General features: G+C 49.2%; 1 protein-coding gene across 2 annotated transcripts in view; it reads left to right on the top strand.

The window, feature by feature from the left end:
* Positions 1 to 5,659: 5,659 nt before the first annotated feature.
* MIGA1 (mitoguardin 1) overlaps positions 5,660 to 18,158 on the top strand; it is a 60,700-nt gene continuing 48,201 nt past the window's right edge. For both annotated transcript variants that reach the window (XM_036756034.1, XM_036756035.1), the window contains exons 1-2: positions 5,660 to 5,754; positions 8,078 to 8,196. In XM_036756034.1, coding sequence (XP_036611929.1) covers positions 8,095 to 8,196 — 102 coding nt within the window. In that variant the 5' untranslated portion in view covers positions 5,660 to 5,754; positions 8,078 to 8,094. The remainder of the gene's footprint in view (positions 5,755 to 8,077; positions 8,197 to 18,158) is intronic.

Below are 18,158 nucleotides of genomic sequence, written 5' to 3'. Positions count from 1 at the left end.
TTGTCTTGCTTGACTGTGCATATTTGTTACAAGAACTTTTCTTTTCCAATGGAGTGGGTGATGTGAAGGACAGAAGATTGATTTCTGTTCATTTAAAAAATAGTAAATGGGGTGCCATGTATAAGGGCCACAGCATTATCAGGTGTGGCCACGGCTTCCTTACCCTCCCTTAACTGTTTTACTCAGTGACAAGAGACTTCTCTTGAAACAGGAGTAATCTGTAAACATGGTAATATCAAAATAAAATACATTCATGTAATTGAGAACGATGCCTTCAGGATCCTGCTGGAAGGGTCTCAGGGACTTTGGGCCCACTTTGAGAGCTACAAATAAACTAGATGGATCTTTATTCTTCCTCTGCCTGGGGAGTGGGAGCTGCATATGAAGACTGTAAGAATGAAGTCATGGGAGAGGTAAATATCTGATCACTGCCAGCTATCTATTCACTTTGGGAAAATCCAATAACTGGAGGTGGGGCTGGGAGTATAATTAGCAGCAAGTGGGAAGCCAGGGTGGGAATCTCTGATGGGCACATGGCATTATGCTAATAAATCATTGTTGATTAGCCACAAAAGTAAGGATGAAAGAACAGCACTCCTTCCTTCCCATCACTAATTTAGAGTAACCCAGGTAAATTTTATTCATTTTTCATGCATTTCTGCAGAGCCGGATACCTGTCACCTTTCCAATAGGACCTCCATCGGGCCAGACTCCAACCCTTCCAAGTCACGACACACACACAGAAGAGAGAATCGTGCAAAGGCAAGCATCAGGCTACAGAAGCTCGGTGCTTTCCCCTCCAAATAGCGAGCCAGTGAGGAAAGCCAAGGAGACCCAAACCCAACAAGGTCGCTCGTGGCCAAGGGTTTGTAAGCTGTGTTGGGAGAGAGAAGAGTATCCACAACGCTCAGGGGTAAGGCATCGATCACACCTGGCTCATTCTTGTTTCTCCTTTCTCTGCCAAAAGGAATGATCTTGGGGCTGACATGATGAAGCAAGCAGGCAGTAGGCAGCTGATAACCAAGGTAGGTAAGGCGACAGATAGTGAGGGAGCACCTGGCTGCTGTGGAAGAACTCAAGTGCCCTTGGACCATATCCAAAGTCGACAAGCATTTATTAAGTGCCTCCTGTGTGAAGTGCCTTACAATTATTATCTCATTTGATCCCCACAACCACCCTGGGAAGTAGGTGGGATTACTATCCCTATTTTGTGGAGGAAGACACTGAGACAAACAAGGGTTAAGTGACTTGCCCAGGGTCACCCAACCAGAAAGTGCATGTATCAGGGTTTGAATTCAGGTCCTCCTGCCTAGGAGCCTATTCACTGACCCCCCCTCTCTGGTTCTAGGCAGAGGCTGGGGAAGCAGAGGAATGGGATACTTCAGGTCATGGAGGACCAAAGAAGAGATAAAGAGGACAGGAGATTCTCATTTGAAAAGGGAGCTTAACATTATTATAATGTTATAATTGTAATTCAAAAAGGAAATTCGGAGTTGAAAATTATGAAGGAAGCAATGGGTGCTGGTGAGCTCCAACCCACGTCCCATCTGTAGGTGGCTGAGGTAGAGGAGCAGCTGAGGGGGCTGAGGACCTCAGAGGTATGTGAAGGGGCCTTGCCATGGATCCTCACGTCCCCAGATGAGAGGGCAGGAGCAGGGTACAGCAGAAGACTGGGAGCTTGGCTAGGATCCTGGGTCTCTAGATGGGGTGATGCATGTGGACAGGCTGGGATGCCTGCAGATGAGGCCTGGGAGCTGGGAGCTCCCAGGGGAGGGGGTGGGCCAGGAGAGAAGGAGCCTCAGGACTGGGAAGGATAGCCATGGATTCCATTCCATTCCATTCCACCGGCTCTTTTTAGGTGCCCAGAATATGTAAGGCACTGACTGTGCATGGCAATAGGGAGACCAAGACAAAATGGAAAAAATCCCTCTTTCTTCCATCCTGCTGGGAGATATAGCATACACAGAAACCAATAGAATTCAAGGAAAATTGAGATGGGCAAGAAGAACCCTGTGTGGAATGGGGGAAAGATCAAACTCTGGATTCACACTGACCTGGGCCATCCCAGGCAGGGGATGTCTTTCCTTCAGGCTTCAGTTTCCTCATCTGTCAAATATGGCCTTCAAGGTCGCTTCTAGCTCCAAATCTTCATTCTGCGAAGAGACAGGGAGCGGAAATCAGGGAAGACTTCACAGAGGAGGCAGCACATGCACAAGAATTCTAAGGTCTAGAGCTAAGGAGGGTGTGTTCTGGGCATGGCATGTGGCTTGTGTGAATATACAAAAGCAGGAGATGGCAGGCCGAGGAGAATAGTATGAACTATGGCTGGGGACATAGTTGGGAGCCAAATTGGGAAGGCCTGAAATGCTGGGCTAAGAAGTTTGTCTTTTATCCTGAGGACAATGAGGAGCCATTCAAGGTTTTCTGAGCAGTGGAGTAATATGACCTCTGTCTTAGAACAATCACTTTGGCCGTTGCGTGGAGGATGGACTGGAGAGGAAAATGTCCAGACCAAGTGGGAGCTTAGGATAATCCATGTTGTTGTTTGTTGTCCTCGATGCAAAGAGGACCCATGGCACTGTGGGTGACGTCCTGACTTGTATGTGAGTTGGATTGAAGTGAGGCAGAGCTGTCAACATTGTTCTCTCTCCTAGAATCACCGAAGGCCAGCGGCAGAACCAGAGTCAAGGCAAGGCATCAAACATTTTTTAAGAGCTTTCTATATGCCAGGCACTGGAGATAGAAATTGTTGTTTGTCCTTCTCCCAGGCTTGCTCTTTGATGGGCAGCTTTGGCTTCTCACCACTTTCAACTATTGACTTGTTTGGGTGTTAGTTCTGAACTCTCTTCATTCAGCTGGAGTGCTACTGTGCCTATGCTTGACAGAAGCCTCTCTTATTTGACTCCCTCAGAGTCTCACTTCTGAGCTTTGTCACCTCCAGAGAGCGTACGGCAGGAGAATGAGACCCTTTGAGATCCAACCCGTAAGGAAACTATTCTCAGAGGGGAGGGAGCCAGAAAGTGAGTGATAAGGAAGAGAAGGGGAAGTAAGATCTCACAAAGAAGAAAAAGACCTTGAATATGATGAGCAAGTAAATCAATAGGAAAAACATTAATAACAGAAGGAAGTATGGCCTCCAGACCTAGTAAACAAGTTCAGGCATTGATGAATAAATGCTACAAAATGGAAGTGATACAACACTTGGTGAGACAGAGGACCCTAAGGAACTGAAGGAGAATGTGAAACCACGGCTGGCTGTTCCTGAGTGGTTCGACAGAGAAATGAGAATGACGTAAAGTGGGGATAACAATAGTCATGCTCCCATGGATGGTGTTGATTTTACAAGCCAAAGAGTGTACCCATTAGCTCAGAATAAGACATTTTACACTGGGGTCTTGGCATCATAGATCTGGAGGTGGAAGGGGCCTCAGAAGACCTCTGATACACTCCTTTCAGTTTACAGCTGAGGATGTTAAGTGACATAGGTCTCAGAAGTGGGATTTGAACCCAGGTCTTCTGACTCCAGAGTCAGGGCTTTTTCTACATGTGGCGCCACCCTTCTAACCAAATAGTGTGACATATGACGTGACAAGAAGAGATACCACTGATATGCACACAAGGGATAATTTCCCCAGGATACCAGACCAGAGTACAGAATAGCACTGGAATGCAGAGAAAACACTGCCATGAGAACTTCTGTGATCCAGTGATGAACAGCCAAGCATGGCCCTGGATATCATTGTACCCAGATGCTGTCTTTGACCAAAGCCTTCCTCAGCCCCTCTTCATTCCAGGGCCTTCCTTCTGCTCAGTATTCCCTTCCTGTCTGTCCTGGACATAGCTCCCTTTGTGTGTCTGCATGTTGCCTCTCCCATTACATCTTGAGCTCCTTGAAGGAAGGAACTATCTTTGGCCTCTTTTTGTGTCCCCAGGGCTTAGCACAGTGCCAGGCGCAGTCAGTGCTTAATAAATAAATCTTTCCTAATTGATTGCTTGATTGTACCACTCTCTGGGCTGCATCTTCTCTGCTGGGCACCATATTTCTACTGCTCATCTCTACTCCCTGCTACCGGCTGCAGGCATCAGACCTCCCTAGGATGTCCTGTGACTCTTGGGCACCGTTTGCTGGAGGTGCAGTGGCTGGTAAGCTTGAGCTGAGCAAGAGAGGGTTAAAGTTCCTTTAGGGAATGGCTGAGTGCTAAAAGTCACCAACCAAAAGTCAATAATGGTCTAATGTATAATCTATATCTGATTGCTTAATGTCGCAGGGAGGGGGGAGGGGAGGAAGGGAGGGATAGAGTATGGAACTCAATACTGTAAATAAAAATGTTAAAAAACTGAAAAAAAAAAGAGTATTCTTTTCATGACTTTTCGTGTTAACATGACAGACCAAGCCCAGACTTACTATTTCTCTGCTTGGAGTTAGGAAATTCCTTTTAACCCTGTTAAATTCCTGTCTGTCATTCTGCATTTCCCAAACCCATTTTAGCGAGCCCACCTATCGGAAACCAGACAGGAGCTGTGGGGGGCAGGGAGGAAGAAACCTTTCCTGATTGGCGAGCCAGTAGAACGAGGGGCAAGAACAGGGCTCAGCTTTCCCGCTGTGCGGTCTTCCTATCTTTGTCATAGGCATGGACCCCACAAAACCGCTGGTTGTTGGGCATTCCCCCATACCAGTGACCCGCTCAGCCACGAGGCAGGCAGAGAGGCTCCATGGGCCGAGCCACCAACAGTGGGGACAGCACCCCCGGTTTCTGGAGGTTCCCCGCCCTGAATTCCTGAGTGCATTAGCCAAGGTCATTATTTGCCGGGGACCGTGGGAATCCTTCCCGGAGAATTTGCTGATGGACGGCCGATAAGGTGGTTCAGAGGCTCCGTGGGCAGACCGAGATCGCTTTGGTCTGGACTCCACGTTCCGGAGCTTCTGCTCCCCAGGGCAGAAACACACGGGCCGGGGGGAGGGCTCTTTCTACGCCCCCCCCCCCCCAATCTCTTCTCTGACTGGCTTTGTCCGGGCACGGGGTTGGGAGGGGTTGCCCAGACAGCCCGGCCCAGGTCAGGGAACACTGCGGCTCTCCTTGCCCTCCGCCTCGTCCCTCCCCACCCCCAACAACGACCCCAAGACGGCCGTGCCAAGCTAGAGGCCGCAGCGGGCACCGGGTTGGGTGGGGAGTAGCGGACGGGGATCCACTTAGCATCTGTCTCCCCCAGGGATCTCTGCCTCAGTTTCCTCATCTGTACAATGAGCTGGAGAAGGCAATGGCAGGCCCCGCAGGCATCTCTGCCCCACGCGGGGTCACGGAGAGTGGGTCACGGAGAGCGGGCCACGGCGGAACACGAGGAGGGGAGAGGAGGCAGGAGGAAGAGGAGCGCCGCTCACGAAGCGCCTACTATGTGCCAAGCGCCTTTCAGAGAGGAGCTCCTCACAACCACGCGAGAAGGGCAGGGGCTACTCTTGTCCTGTTTTACAGTTCAGGAAACTGAGGCAGATGGACCTCAACGGTGCCTGGGGCTAAATTCCCACTCTGGTCTTCCTAACAGTGGGCTTGGGTCCGGTCCTGTGCGCCACCTGGCGGCCTTCTCCGGTGAAGGAGGAAGAGGGGGCGGGGGAGGGAGGAGCCTAAGCCCCGCCCAGAACACGGCTCTTCCGGCCGGCCGTGACCCGGAAGGATTCCCGCCCGGGCGCCCGCTCTCCCTCCCGGCCCGCGCCCTCCCTTCCGGCGGCGTCTCCAGGCCGCTCTGCTTGCGCTCCAGGTACCACGGGCCTAGGGGGAGGGGCGGGGGTCAGCGGGGGGGAGGGGCGCGGGAGAGCGGGGGAGGGGCCAGGAGGGCGGAGCGAGGGGGAGCCTCGGGTTCTGATCCTGCCCAGGACCTGGACCGGCACCTCAGGCCAGGCCTACCCCTGGCTCAGCCTCAGTTTTCGCATCTGTCAAATGGGAGCAGGGGGAGCCCGTCCCCACCCCCCACCCCAGCTGCACCAGGCCTGCAGTAGGTGATTAATAAAAGTGAGCGGGGCGGAGGGAGGGAGGGGGGCGTCACGCGTGGGTGTGGAGGAGGCCTGGCGGCACCGTCTACATCTCTGGACATCCACGGAGATCCCCCACCTTACAGACGGGGAAACTGAGGCAGGCAGCCCCCGGCTGAGTTCCTGGAGGGCAAGAAGCTTCTGGGAACGTGGGAGGGGCTGAGGGCAGGGACCCGAGGCACATGGTGGGGGAGAGGGCTGCTCCCCAGAACCTGGGCAGGAGGCCTGCAATCAGGAAGATCTGAGTTCAAATCCAGCCAGAGTCGCTGCCCCCCCCCCCCCGGCACCCTGGGCGAGGCCCCTGCCTGCCTTAGTTTCCTCCCGTGTTAGCGCTGCCCGTGGCCGGCCCTCCGCCTGTTGGGGGGTCAGGACCTCCGAGCTTTCCATTCCTGGGCCTGCCGTACAGACGAGGAAGCCGAGGCAGGCTCTGGCCAGTCCAGCGCACCCACCTGCAGCATAGCCTGGGGGAGGGGTGGCCCGGGACGGGGAGGGGGGCGTGGGGGGGAAGGGGAGGCTCCAGCGACCCCGGCCTGCTGCCCATGGGAGACCCTCGGCTTGGGGAGGGGGCTGCTGGAGCCGGCCCGGAGTCCGCCCGAGTCCAGGGGCAGGGTGTGCTCGGTCTGCAGGGGCCGGCGGGCAGGATGGTCAGCCGGTCAGCGGCCGAGGTCCCGGTGAGGTCAAAGACAAGGACAAAGGGGGCTCCCAGACAGGCTGAGGCGGGAAGAGGCTGGGGGGGCGCCGCGTGTCAGCACCCGCGACTCTTCCCTCTGAGCAAAGAGGCCCGAGGGGCCGTGACCGAGGACAGAGGGACCGAGGCGGCTTTTTCTGTAAAGTCCTGGAAGGACCTGAGGGGCCGGACCCTTCGGAGCCGCCCGGACCACAAGAGCCTTTCCAGACCCGGGCTGGAGCACCGAGGGGCGTCCGGGTTTTAGGGTCACTCTAAATTCCATCCCGCTTTCTATTTCAGAATCACTCCCCGTAATCGGGGACCAAAAAGGCTGTTGGCGTGGTGATGATGATGGTGATGATGATGAGAAAGGCAGACCTCTCTAGGGCTTTGTCCTGTAGGAAGCTCAGCGTTTAAGGGCTGAGGTTATCTTGAGCCATGTGGAAGCCCTGAAGGAGATCGCTAACGTAGGAGAATCGCCATTCTGCCACGATGAAAGAAAATTCTCTAGGTTAATAAGCAGATACCTATTTTAGTTTGAAAAGCTCATGAAAAATCGCCAAAATGGCCTTTGTGGGGAGAAACAAGTAATTAGCCGCCACCGTCATGGGCCGGGACATTCACTGGGATTCTGAGCCGCGCTGCAGAGGTGTGGAGGAGGGGGAGGCGCTCCGGCCTGGGCTCAGGCTCGGGCTCGGTCTCGGGCTCGGGCTCCGGCTCGGGCTCAGGCTCAGGCTCGGGCTCGGGCTCGGGCTGAAGCTGGCTGTAGAAGCTGCTCCGATGGGGTCCAGGCCTCGAGAAACGAGGAAGGGCCGGCCCTTGGCCGACCTCTGGGGCTCCCTCCCTCCCTCGACCTCCCGCTCTGAGTTTGAAGGGAGACCTTTCAGGTTCTGCGGTCAAGTCTCAAGGCCCGACATCACTGGGGCCTCTTTATTGCACAGATGGCCCGCAGGCCTCCTTTCATCTCCCTCTTGCCTCTGCCTATTTGGGGGCAGCCTGACCAGACGGTGGCTCCCCTAGAGCCTAGCTCGGTGCCTGGCAGGTCCTTGATAAAAAAAAGCTTGTGAGTCGGTCCAGACTCCAGAGTTCCAGTGGGCGGCCTCGGTCAGCCGGCTGATGCATTTGGGAGCCACGCGGACCACACGGCCTGTGTGTCCTTGCTCCCGGATCCAAGACCACCCGGAGGAGAGTGCCCGGGGAGCGCTCCGGCTGCGCTGCAGCTCTGCTGGGAGCCCTGGGCATCGCCGGGCTGCCAGAACAGGGAGCCCAAATAAGTTTGGCCGGGGGTGCGAGGAGGTGCTGTGGCTTCTCCAGTAGATGCGCCCGGAGCTGGTCTCTGATTTGCAGACTCTGCCTGACCAATTTTATCTCCCATTTCCCTGAAGGCTGGACGGGAGGAGTCATGTTAGAAGAAACCTCGAGCCGAGAGCTGCCATTCTCCTTGAAGACCACAGCGCTGAGAGTGTTTGATCTCCCGCTGTCTTGGTACTATTCCCTGATCCAGGTAAAGAAATAGGCTCCGGAAGCTCGGTACTGAGAATGGGTTGCTCAGAGACTCCTCGTTGGTTTGTATCAGTTTCTGTTAAGATGTTTCTTTAGGTGATTAGAATCTCAGCGACTTGTATGTCCTTTTCCATGGTCACCTGCCTCAGGCAGAAAAGAGGTCTGGAAGAGCCCAGTTAGTTATTCTCATAGTGGGACCTCCCTCCTAAAGGCCTTTCCTCCTCCTCCTCCTCCTCCTCCCCTCCTCTCCTCCTCGCTGTGGCTCTGCCTCATCCTCCAAGGGTGCCTTCAGGCTACACACAGTCTATCCCCATGTACTGATCTCTATCCATTGGCTCCCCCATTGGCACGAAAGCTCCTCAAGGGAGCTTGTTTCTTTTTTGTTTTTGGTGTCCCCAGTGCTTAGCACCATGCCCAGTACAGAGCAGCCCCTGATTGGCAAAGAATGCCTTACGCAAAGGGAGGGCCAGAATTGGGGCATCTGCTGAATCATCTGAAGACCCAGGAGTCTGGATTCTGGCTGTGTCTGAGGAGCCACCTTCTCCTCTTGTTCAGCATTTACTTGACACCCTCCAGGGAGGGAGTGAGGAGACTGCTACCTCCCCAGGTACCACATCTTAGGAAGCTCTTCCTTTGAGCTGATCTGCCTAGAAAGGACCTCTGGTTCCTGGTTGAGGATATGTAAGAGTGTTCCACGTGCTGGAGTCAAGAGCCAAGCAGCCCCAGCTCCCACAGCTGACCCTCATGTGGCACAGCCTCACAGACCCTCTTCCCCACAGGGCCTGGCCCCTGTCCCTCTCATTATACTGGTGGTCAGCCCCTCTCCCTCTCTTAGTCTTTTCCAGAAGAAGAGCAGCAGCGGGAGGGATTTTAATACAGTTTGCTAAAATCTTGGTAGATATGTCTGCAACATTCCTTTCCTCCACCAGCTTTGTGTGAGGTAACGAAAGGGCCCTGTGTTTAGCATCAGAGCACCTGGGCTGTTTCCTTCGGCTTTGGGCGACTCCCATCATCATTTTGGATCACTTTCGAGTGAGGCAACCAGCGAGCGTGTATCGAGTGTCCTCGGTGGGCCAGGCACTGGGACATCAAGACAAATGTGAAAGTGATCTTAGCCTGGAGGAGCTTGTTCAGAGAAGGGTCTGCTCCTTTTATTTGCTGAAAGGAAGGGAAGAAAGGACATTCCCATGGGAAAAGCAGCTTGAGACCTTTCTGAGGCCTTGGGAGAAAACAGCTGCTCAGATTAATGTAGGCAGGGGCCTGGCTGGAATCAAGAAATGGAAGCAATGGCTGATTCCGTGCTGTGCTGTAATGTTAAGATGGCCAGTTTGACTGAAGATGGGCAGGAAATCTTGGAGGAAGGTAGATCCATTGATGAACAAACTTAGTGTAGATGAACAGGCTCCTTCTGGGCAAGGCCCCCCCAGAACTTACATTTCAAAGAGAGGAAGAACTGGACTTGGATTTCAAGTGTTTTAAGGGCCATCTGACCTCTTTGTCCTCAAGCTTGGAGAGGTCACATCCATGCATCATCTGCAGGTCTTTTCAGTCAAATAACTGAGGAAGCTGTCTTTGAAGACTGTTTTTTGAGTTGTACTACAGCTTGTTCAGCCATTCCCCAATTGATGGGCATCCTCTCAATTTCCAATTCTTTGCCACCACAAAAAGAGCTGCTATAAATATTTTTATACAAATAGGTTCTTTTCCTTTTTTTAATCTCTGTTTTTAAAAAAAATTTTGGAGGGGGGAAGGCAAGGGAATTGGGGTTTAGTGACTTGCCCAAGATCACACAGCTAGTGAATGTCAAGTGTCTGAGGCTGGATTTTAACTCAGGTCCTTCTGACTCCAGGGCCAGTGCTCTATTCGCTGCACCACATAACTGTCCCTTTTTTGGCTCTTTTTCAGATATAGACCTAGTGGTGGTATTGCCATATTAAAGAATATGCACAGTTTTATAGCTCTTGGGGCACCATTCCAAATTACTCTGCAGAACAGTTGGATCAGTTCACAACTCCACCAGCAGTGCATTAGTGTCACAGTTTTTTCCCACATCCCCTCTAATATTTGTCATTTTCCTTTTCTGTCATATTAGCCAATTGGATAGGTGTGAGGTAGTACCTGAGAATTGTTTCAATTAGCTGCTAAATTATTTTAAATAACAGTAATGACATTTTTATCATATTATTTTAGGCTTGTCTTTAGGTATATATTCAATATTTTTTAATTTTTAAAATTTTGCAGAATTACTTTGTAATAAACTCATATTGAAATTACATTTTTCTTAACTTTCACTGTTATATTAGTAAGCAGATGAAAACTTATTTTTTAAAATTTTCGTCGCATATTTCTGTTGGGCTGGAACAGCTACCATGTTTTACATATAGTTCCTACTTCAAATAGGGCAAATTTAAATAACGGACCCCACATGGGACCTGCCGTTTGTGTTTGTGGGCTGATTTTCCATATGTAATATAGGTTCCTCAAGGACAGGGACTGTTGGTTTTTTCCTCATGTTTTTGTCATCCTAGAATAGTGCCTGGAGCATAGGAGGGGCTTCCTAAAAGCTTCTTGACCGATTATTGGTAGGTCTGGCAGGGGGCAGACCCAAAGAAGAGGCTTCACTTGTTCCCTAGCAGCTTAGAAGGAGGCCCTCCTGGAGGCTTCCAGGGAGCTGTTCTTGACCTTCTGGCCTGCAGGTGATACAAGGGGGGGGGGGGCGGGGGGGGGGCGGGGGGGCGGGGCGTGCTAACACACAGAGTCAGGGGTCAGAAAGGTCTTGGTAACTTGGAACATTGGAATGAGTTTACCAAGATTTCACAGACTAGGGATAAATGTAAAACTTTACACTTTCATTCAAAAGAATTTATTTTACAAGGATGAGATGGAAGAGATGTGAATATTACAGCAGTTTTTCTGAAAATGAGCTGGGGGTTTTAATGGCTGAGTCAGTCAGGAGAGGTGGGAGCCATGACTTTGCTGCAGGTGTTACTACAACAGTAAGTATTTCAGAAGAGTGTTAAGTTTTTTCTGGAGGGGTTTTTAAAAGTTTGAGTCAGTCTCAGAAATACTACGGAGACAAATAGCTATTCTCCTCTGAACCTTGGAGATGATAGAAAAGACCAGCCTGGCAGTTATATGCAGACTCTTCAATAAAAAGAAAGTTGCAGAATGAAAAACAACCCCCTCCATGTTGTTTTCGGAAACCCTGCTCACCTCAGAAGGACTGAAAGGGACTCCAAAGAAAAGGAGCATGTGTAGTTTTCCGTTTTGCTGCCAAATGATGGAAGCCCCGATGATTTCCATCAGAGATACACAAGGTTGTTCTAAACTGATGGAAAGTTCTGTTCAGAATGAGATTTTGTCTTTTTGCTTTTTCTGTTGCACTGTGTGCAGCCCCCAGGCTGGCCCTCTGTTGGGGGTCACTCTCGCTACCTGGCTGGCCTAGCTCCTTAAGCACACAGACATGTCTTCCCACAGTCATCCTTGTTGGCTAAATGCCACACTGCACTTGAAGTGAAGCACAATCATCATGCAGAGAAGGTTCCAAGATTCACTGCCCCATTAGTGAGAGACTTTGGAGGAGCAGTAGCTTGGGGTCACTGAAAGTGCTCTGCGGTTTCCCAAAGACAATCCGGATCTGTTGAAGTTAGATGGGCCGACAGACCAGGTCAGTGGCTGTCCATGCAAGTGTGTGTCCCACTCAACAGCGATCTTCTGCATCCGCTTGATTTTTCCCTGTGGTTGTTAAGCTAAACTTTTTGAGTGATTGTGGATCTCATTGAGGAGGCCCTCATGTTTAGCACTTGATGCAGTCAGTACGCTGCTGCTGCAATGAATTTTCCTAAACTATTTTTTCAGTTAGCAGAAATGTGCTTCTCTTCTCCTGTCCCCCAACTCCCGCCAATTGAGATGGAAAGAAAAACAAAACTCCTGTCATATATAGTCAAGCAAAGCCATTTCCCCATTAGCCAAATCTGTCCCCCAGTGTCATGCTGCGTTATTGGCTCTTTGCCTCTCTCTATGGAGGGAGGAGCATCATTAATGCTCTGGAGTCATGCTTGGTCGCCATGCTGGATCGGTGCTCCTAGGTTTTTCAGAGCTCTTTATCTTTGCCGCGTTGTTGTCACTGTATAAATCATTCCCCTGCTTCTGTTCCCTTTGCTCAGCCTCAGTGCATACAGGTCTTCCCAGGTTTCTCTGAAATGGTCTCCTTCATCCTTTTTTACAGCTCAGTGATATTCAATCACATTCATATGCCATAACTTGTTCAGCCATTCCCCAGTTGATGAACACCCTCTCAGACTCTAATGCTTTGCCACCTCAGAAAAAGCCCCTTTAGTTAGAATTTGTTTTGCTTATGACTAATCCTTCCCTTAATTTACCCTCCCTCTAATTCCCCCTCCTCTCCTTTTCCTCCTGTTTCCCTGTCGAGTAAAATGTACTTCTCTGCACAGCTCTGTATGTTCTTTTCTCTGACCAGCTCAGATGAGAGTGAGGTTCAGGGATCAGCTGCTCCCCCATGCCCTCCTCCTTGTTCATATAGATTTCTTTTTTTTAAATTTAATTTAATTTTTTTTCTTTTTTAATTTAATTTATTTAATATATTAAGTTTTTAGCACTGATTTTCAAAAGAATTTGAATTACAAGTTTTCTCCCCATTTCTACCCTCCCGCCCACTCCAAGATGGCGTATATTCTGGTTGCCCTGTTCCCCAGTCAGCCCTCCCTTTTGTCACCCCACTCCCCTCCCATCCCCCTTTCCCTTCTTCCCTTGTAGGGCAAGATAAATTTCTATGCCCCATTGCCTGTGTATCTTATTTCCGAGTTACATGCAAAAACCTTTTTCTTGTTTCTTTTTGAACATCTGTTTTTAAAACTTTGAGTTCCAAATTCTCTCCCCTCTTCCCTCCCCACCCACCTGCCCTAAGAAGGCAAGCAATTTAATGTAGGCCACATGCATATCATTATGTAAAACCCTTCCACAATACTCATGATGTGAAAGACTAGCTACGTTTTGCTCCTTCCTAACCTATCCCCCTTTATTGAATTTTCTCCCTTGACCCTGTCCCTTTTCAAAAGTGTTTGTTTTTGATTACCTCCTCCGCCTATCTTCCCTCCCTTCTATTGTCCCCCCTTTTTATCTTCTTCCTCCTTCTTTCCTGTGGGGTAAGAAACCCAGTTGAGTGTGTATGGTATTCCCTCCTCAGGTCAAATCCGATGAGAACAAGATTTACTCATTCCTCCTCACCTGCCCCCTCTTCCCTTCCTACAGAACTACTTTTTCTTGCCACTTTTATGTGAGATAATTTACCCCACTCTATCTCTCCCTTTCTCCGTCTCTCAATATATTCCTCTCTTATCCCTTAATTTGATTTTATTTTTTTAGATATCATCCCTTCATATTCAACTCACCCTGTGCCCTCTGTCTATATATATAGTATATGTACATATGTATATATATGTACATATATATACACACCTACACATATACATACATACACACATATGTATATATATACATATATATACACAAACACACACATACATATATATACGCATATTTCTTTCAGCTGCTCTAATGCTGAGGTCTCATGAATCATACACATCATCTTTCCATGCAACTTTAGTAAGTCCCTTATGATTTCTCTTTCTTGTTTACCTTTTCATGGTTCTCTTGATTCTTGTGTTTGAAAGTCAAATTTTCTATTCGGCTCCGGTCTTTTCACTGAGAAAGCTTGAAAGTTCTCTATTTTATTGAAAGTCTATATTTTGCTTTGGAGCATGATACTCAGTTTTGCTGGGTAGGTTTTAATCCTAGCTCCATTGACCTCCAGAATATCGTATTCCAAGCCCTTCGATCCCTTAATGTAGAAGCTGCTAGATCCTGTGTTATTCTGATTGTTTTTCCACAGTACTCAAATTGTTTCTTTCTGGCTGCTTGCAGTATTTTCTCCTTGACCTGGGAGCTCTGTAATTTGGCAACAATATTCCTAGGAGTTTTCTTTTTGGGATCTTTTTGAGGAGGTGATCTGTGGATTCTTTCAATTTCTATTTTACCCTCTGGCTCTAGAATGTCAGGGCAGTTGTCCTTGATAATTTCTTGAAAGATGATATCTAGGCTCTTTTTTTGATCATGGCTTTCAGGTAGTCTAATAATTTTTAACTTGTCTCTCCTGGATCTATTTTCCAGGTCAGTGGTTTTTCCAGTGAGATATTTCACATTGTCTTCCATTTTTTCATTCCTTTGGTTCTGTTTGATAATATCTTGATTTCTCATAAAGTCACTAGCTTCCACTTGCTCCAATCTAATTTTTAAGGTAGTATTTTCTTCAGTGGTCTTTTGGACCTCTTTTTCCATTTGGCCAATTCTGCCTTTCAAGGCATTCTTCTCCTCATTGGCTTTTTGGAGTTCTTTTGCCATTTGAGTTAGTCTGTTTTTAAGGTGTTGTTTTCTTCAGTGTATTTTTCAGTATTTTTTTGGGTCTCCTTTAGCAAGTCATTGACTTGTTTTTTCATGGTTTTCTCGCATTCTTCTCATTTCTCGTCCCAATTTTTCCTCTACTTCTCTAACTTGCTTTTCCAAATCCTTTTTGAGCTCTTCCATGGCCTGAGACCAGTTCATGTTTTTCTTGGAGGCTTTTGCTGTAGGCTCTTTGACTTTGTTGAGTTCTTCGGGCTGCATATTTTGGTCTTCTTTGTTGCCAAAGAAAGATTCCAAAGTGTAAGTCTGAATCTGAGTCTGTTTTTGCTGCCTGGCCACGTTCCCAGCCAACTTACTTGACCCTTGATTTTTTTGTCAGGGTATGACTGCTTGTAGTGTAAAGAGTACTTTGTTCCAAACTTGAGGGGATGCGCTGTTGCTTTCAGAGCTATTTCTATACAGCCAGCTCTGCCACACCAGCACTCCTCCTTCCCCAAAAACCGCCAGCCAGGACCTGACTTAAGCAGGCTGTGCACTCATGCTCTGATCTGCCACTTAATTCCTCCCACCAGGTGGGCCTGGGGCCAGAAGCAAGTGCAGCTGTAGTTCTGTCCTCAGAGCTGCACCTCCCCCACTGCCCTCTGTGAGATGGCCAAACCTCGAACTCCTTCCACTCTGTCCCCGCAGCTTTTCCCACTAACCTTCTCTGTTGTCTTTGGTGTTTGTGGGTTGAGAAGTCTGGTAACTGCTACAGCTCGCTGATTCAGGGTGCTAGGGCCTGTTCTGCCCGCCTCGTGGTCTGGTTGGTCCTGCCGCCGCCCACGCTGGGCTCCGCTTTCCTACACCCCCAGCTCTGTGCGTGATAGACCTCATCCAGCGACCATCCAGGCTGTCCTGGGCTGGATCCCTGCTTCCCTCTGCTATTTTGTGGGTTATGAAGTTCTAGAATTTGTTCAGAGCCATTTTTTTAGGTTTTTGGGGGGACCTGGCAGGTAGCTTAGGCAAGTCCCTGCTTTCCAGCTGCCATCTTGGCTCCGCCCCCACCCTTGTATAGATTTCTACTTATGCACCCTCATCATGTAAGATAATTTTCCCTAAATGTGAGACCTATGTCCTTTCCACCATTTGCTGTGTATTCTTCTTCTCCAATCTTTCCAATCTTAAGAACATCAAGACATAACCTGTCCCAGGCCTTATCTAATTAGACTCCTCCTTCTGTGACCCCTGATGAAGGCAGGACTTAGGGGGCACATGGATCATCTCACTGCCTCCAAACGTAAGCTGTTTATCCCATCATTTGTTCATTCATCTTTCCTTTTTTCTGCTTCTCCTGACTCCTATGTTTGAACTTCAGAGTTTCTCTCCAGCTCTCTTTGGACTTTTCACCAGGAAAGCTGGGAAGTCCTCTATTTCCTTTCCCCCCTGTAACATTATACTCAGTGTGCTGGGTAAGTTATTGTGAGCCCATATCCTTTGCCTTCCTTACAAGTTCTTTATTCCTTGATAGTGGTGGCTGACAAATCCTGTGTGATCATGACTGTGGCTGCTGCTTGGTGCTTGAATTCTCTCTTTCTGGCTGCTTGTTGTATTTTTTTTTCTTTGGCCTGGAAACTCCGGATTTTGGTTGTGTTGGGAATTTTCATTTGGGGTTTCTTTCAGGAGGTGATGGATAGATTCTGTTTCTACTTTCCCCTCTGGTTCTAAGAGATCTGGACAATTTTCTTTTTAAGATTTCTTGAAATAGGATATCCAGGGTTCATTTTGGGTCATGATGTTCAGGTAGTCCAGTTATTTTTTTTGATGGATAAGTTTTTATTGATATTTTCTGTTTCTTATGTCACCATAGTTATCCCAAGTATCTATCTCTGTCTCTCCCTCTCCCGGGGAACCATCTCACATGACAAATAATATTTTTTAAAGAGGAAAAAACATCAGTACAACTGGTTGTTAGATTGCAAAGATCTGAAACCATGAAGCGTGTGCTATGTGTGGTGTGCCAGCCCCCAGGGAGGTGTCTTCTCCTAGCTCTCCACTCAAGTCCTGTTGGACTATTCTCATCTGGGTCGTTGCTTTTGATTGTTTGGCAGGTGGTTCTTCTTTCCTTGGCCCTGCTTGGGTCTGGTGATTCTGTTTTCCAGCTCACTTGTTTTCACTGTGAGATACCTCGAGTTCCCTTCCATCTCCTTAGCCTTTTGATGGGTTTTTCAGATTTCCTTTTGGTCTGATGGAGTCATTCATTGACTTCTATGGTGTCCACTCAGATTTCCGGGGAGTTGTTGCTTGGACTCGGCCTCGTGGGCCAAGCTCTTAACTCCCTTTCCAGCACTTTCTTCCTTAGCTCTGGTTTTGATTTTTAACATTTAGCGTTCTTTTTTAAACTCTTGCTTCCTTTCTTCCAGAAATTCTAGCTGGATTTGTGCCCAGGTTGTGTTTTTCTCTGGGGCGTTGCTTGTAGGTACTTCTCTTCTGAAGGGTCTGTTTTCTGAGTATCCTTGTCACCAGAATAGCTTTTTATGGAGGGATTCTATTTCTGTTTGCTCATTCTTCCAGCTTCCTTCCTCACCTCAGACTTGATGTCAGGGCCAAGCTCCGCACACCTCTGGAGGGAAGGTCTGCATTGCCCCTGTTGTTGCTCTCTTGGAGTATTTAGTGGATAGGCAGCTCAGGCCAAGCACCTGCTGGCCGTCAACACTCCCAGAGTGCTCTGATCTGGGACAAAGCCTTGCTGCTGCCCTCTGGTCTGAGTTCTGCAAGTCCTGAGCCGGGGGAATCACTGGTGGATGCTGCTGGCTTTAGCCCTCATCAGCCAGTGTGCCTGGAGGCACCATATCTGGGTCCGCTGCTCAGGGCCTGCCTCTGCACTGTGCCCCTGGGTCACGGGGCATAGAGCCGCTTGTGGCAAATGTTCCCCCACTGATGCCCTCCTCTGGCCAGGGGGCTGAGCCTCTTCCTGTGCTGGAATGCTCAGCCCATTGTGTGGCCCTGGCCAGACCACCCCCCAGCCCACAGACCTCCCGGTCTGTCTCTCTCTGCCAGGCTGGGACTTTTCCTGGGTTTTCCCATCAGGATTCAGTCTGGTGTGTTTTCTGTCTGTTTGGTGAAGTTGGAGGGGGAGTTGGGCTGTGTAGGGGCAGTGGACAGAACACTGGGCCTGGAGTTCAAATCCAGCTTCAGACACTTCCTGACAGGGTGACCCTGGACAGGTCATTGACCTGTCTCAATTTCCTCCTCTGTCAAATGATCGGGCTAAACCCGATGATCTCTAAATCTGTAATTCAGTGACACACAGAAGGGAGCATCTGGGTGTCTCCCCTCCATAGTGTGGCCCTGCTCCATGTGGACTCAGTGCTGTGCATGTGGCATGGAGCAGTGGGTCACCGAGTGGCCTCCTTTAGCCGTTCCCGCAGGTATAAGGCTGCTCTCTTGAGAGTTGAGAACTTTAGTAACAGAAGGGTTAAAATAGTCGATTTGTTATTTTTTTGAATGCGCTGGTATGTCCTTTGTTTCTTTTCCTCTTGTCCCCTTCTTCCCTTCTTTCCTTTC

Source organism: Trichosurus vulpecula, chromosome 4 (genome assembly GCF_011100635.1).
Source record: "Trichosurus vulpecula isolate mTriVul1 chromosome 4, mTriVul1.pri, whole genome shotgun sequence".
NCBI lineage: Eukaryota > Metazoa > Chordata > Mammalia > Diprotodontia > Phalangeridae > Trichosurus > Trichosurus vulpecula.
This window is presented reverse-complemented; position numbering and strand designations above follow the sequence as displayed.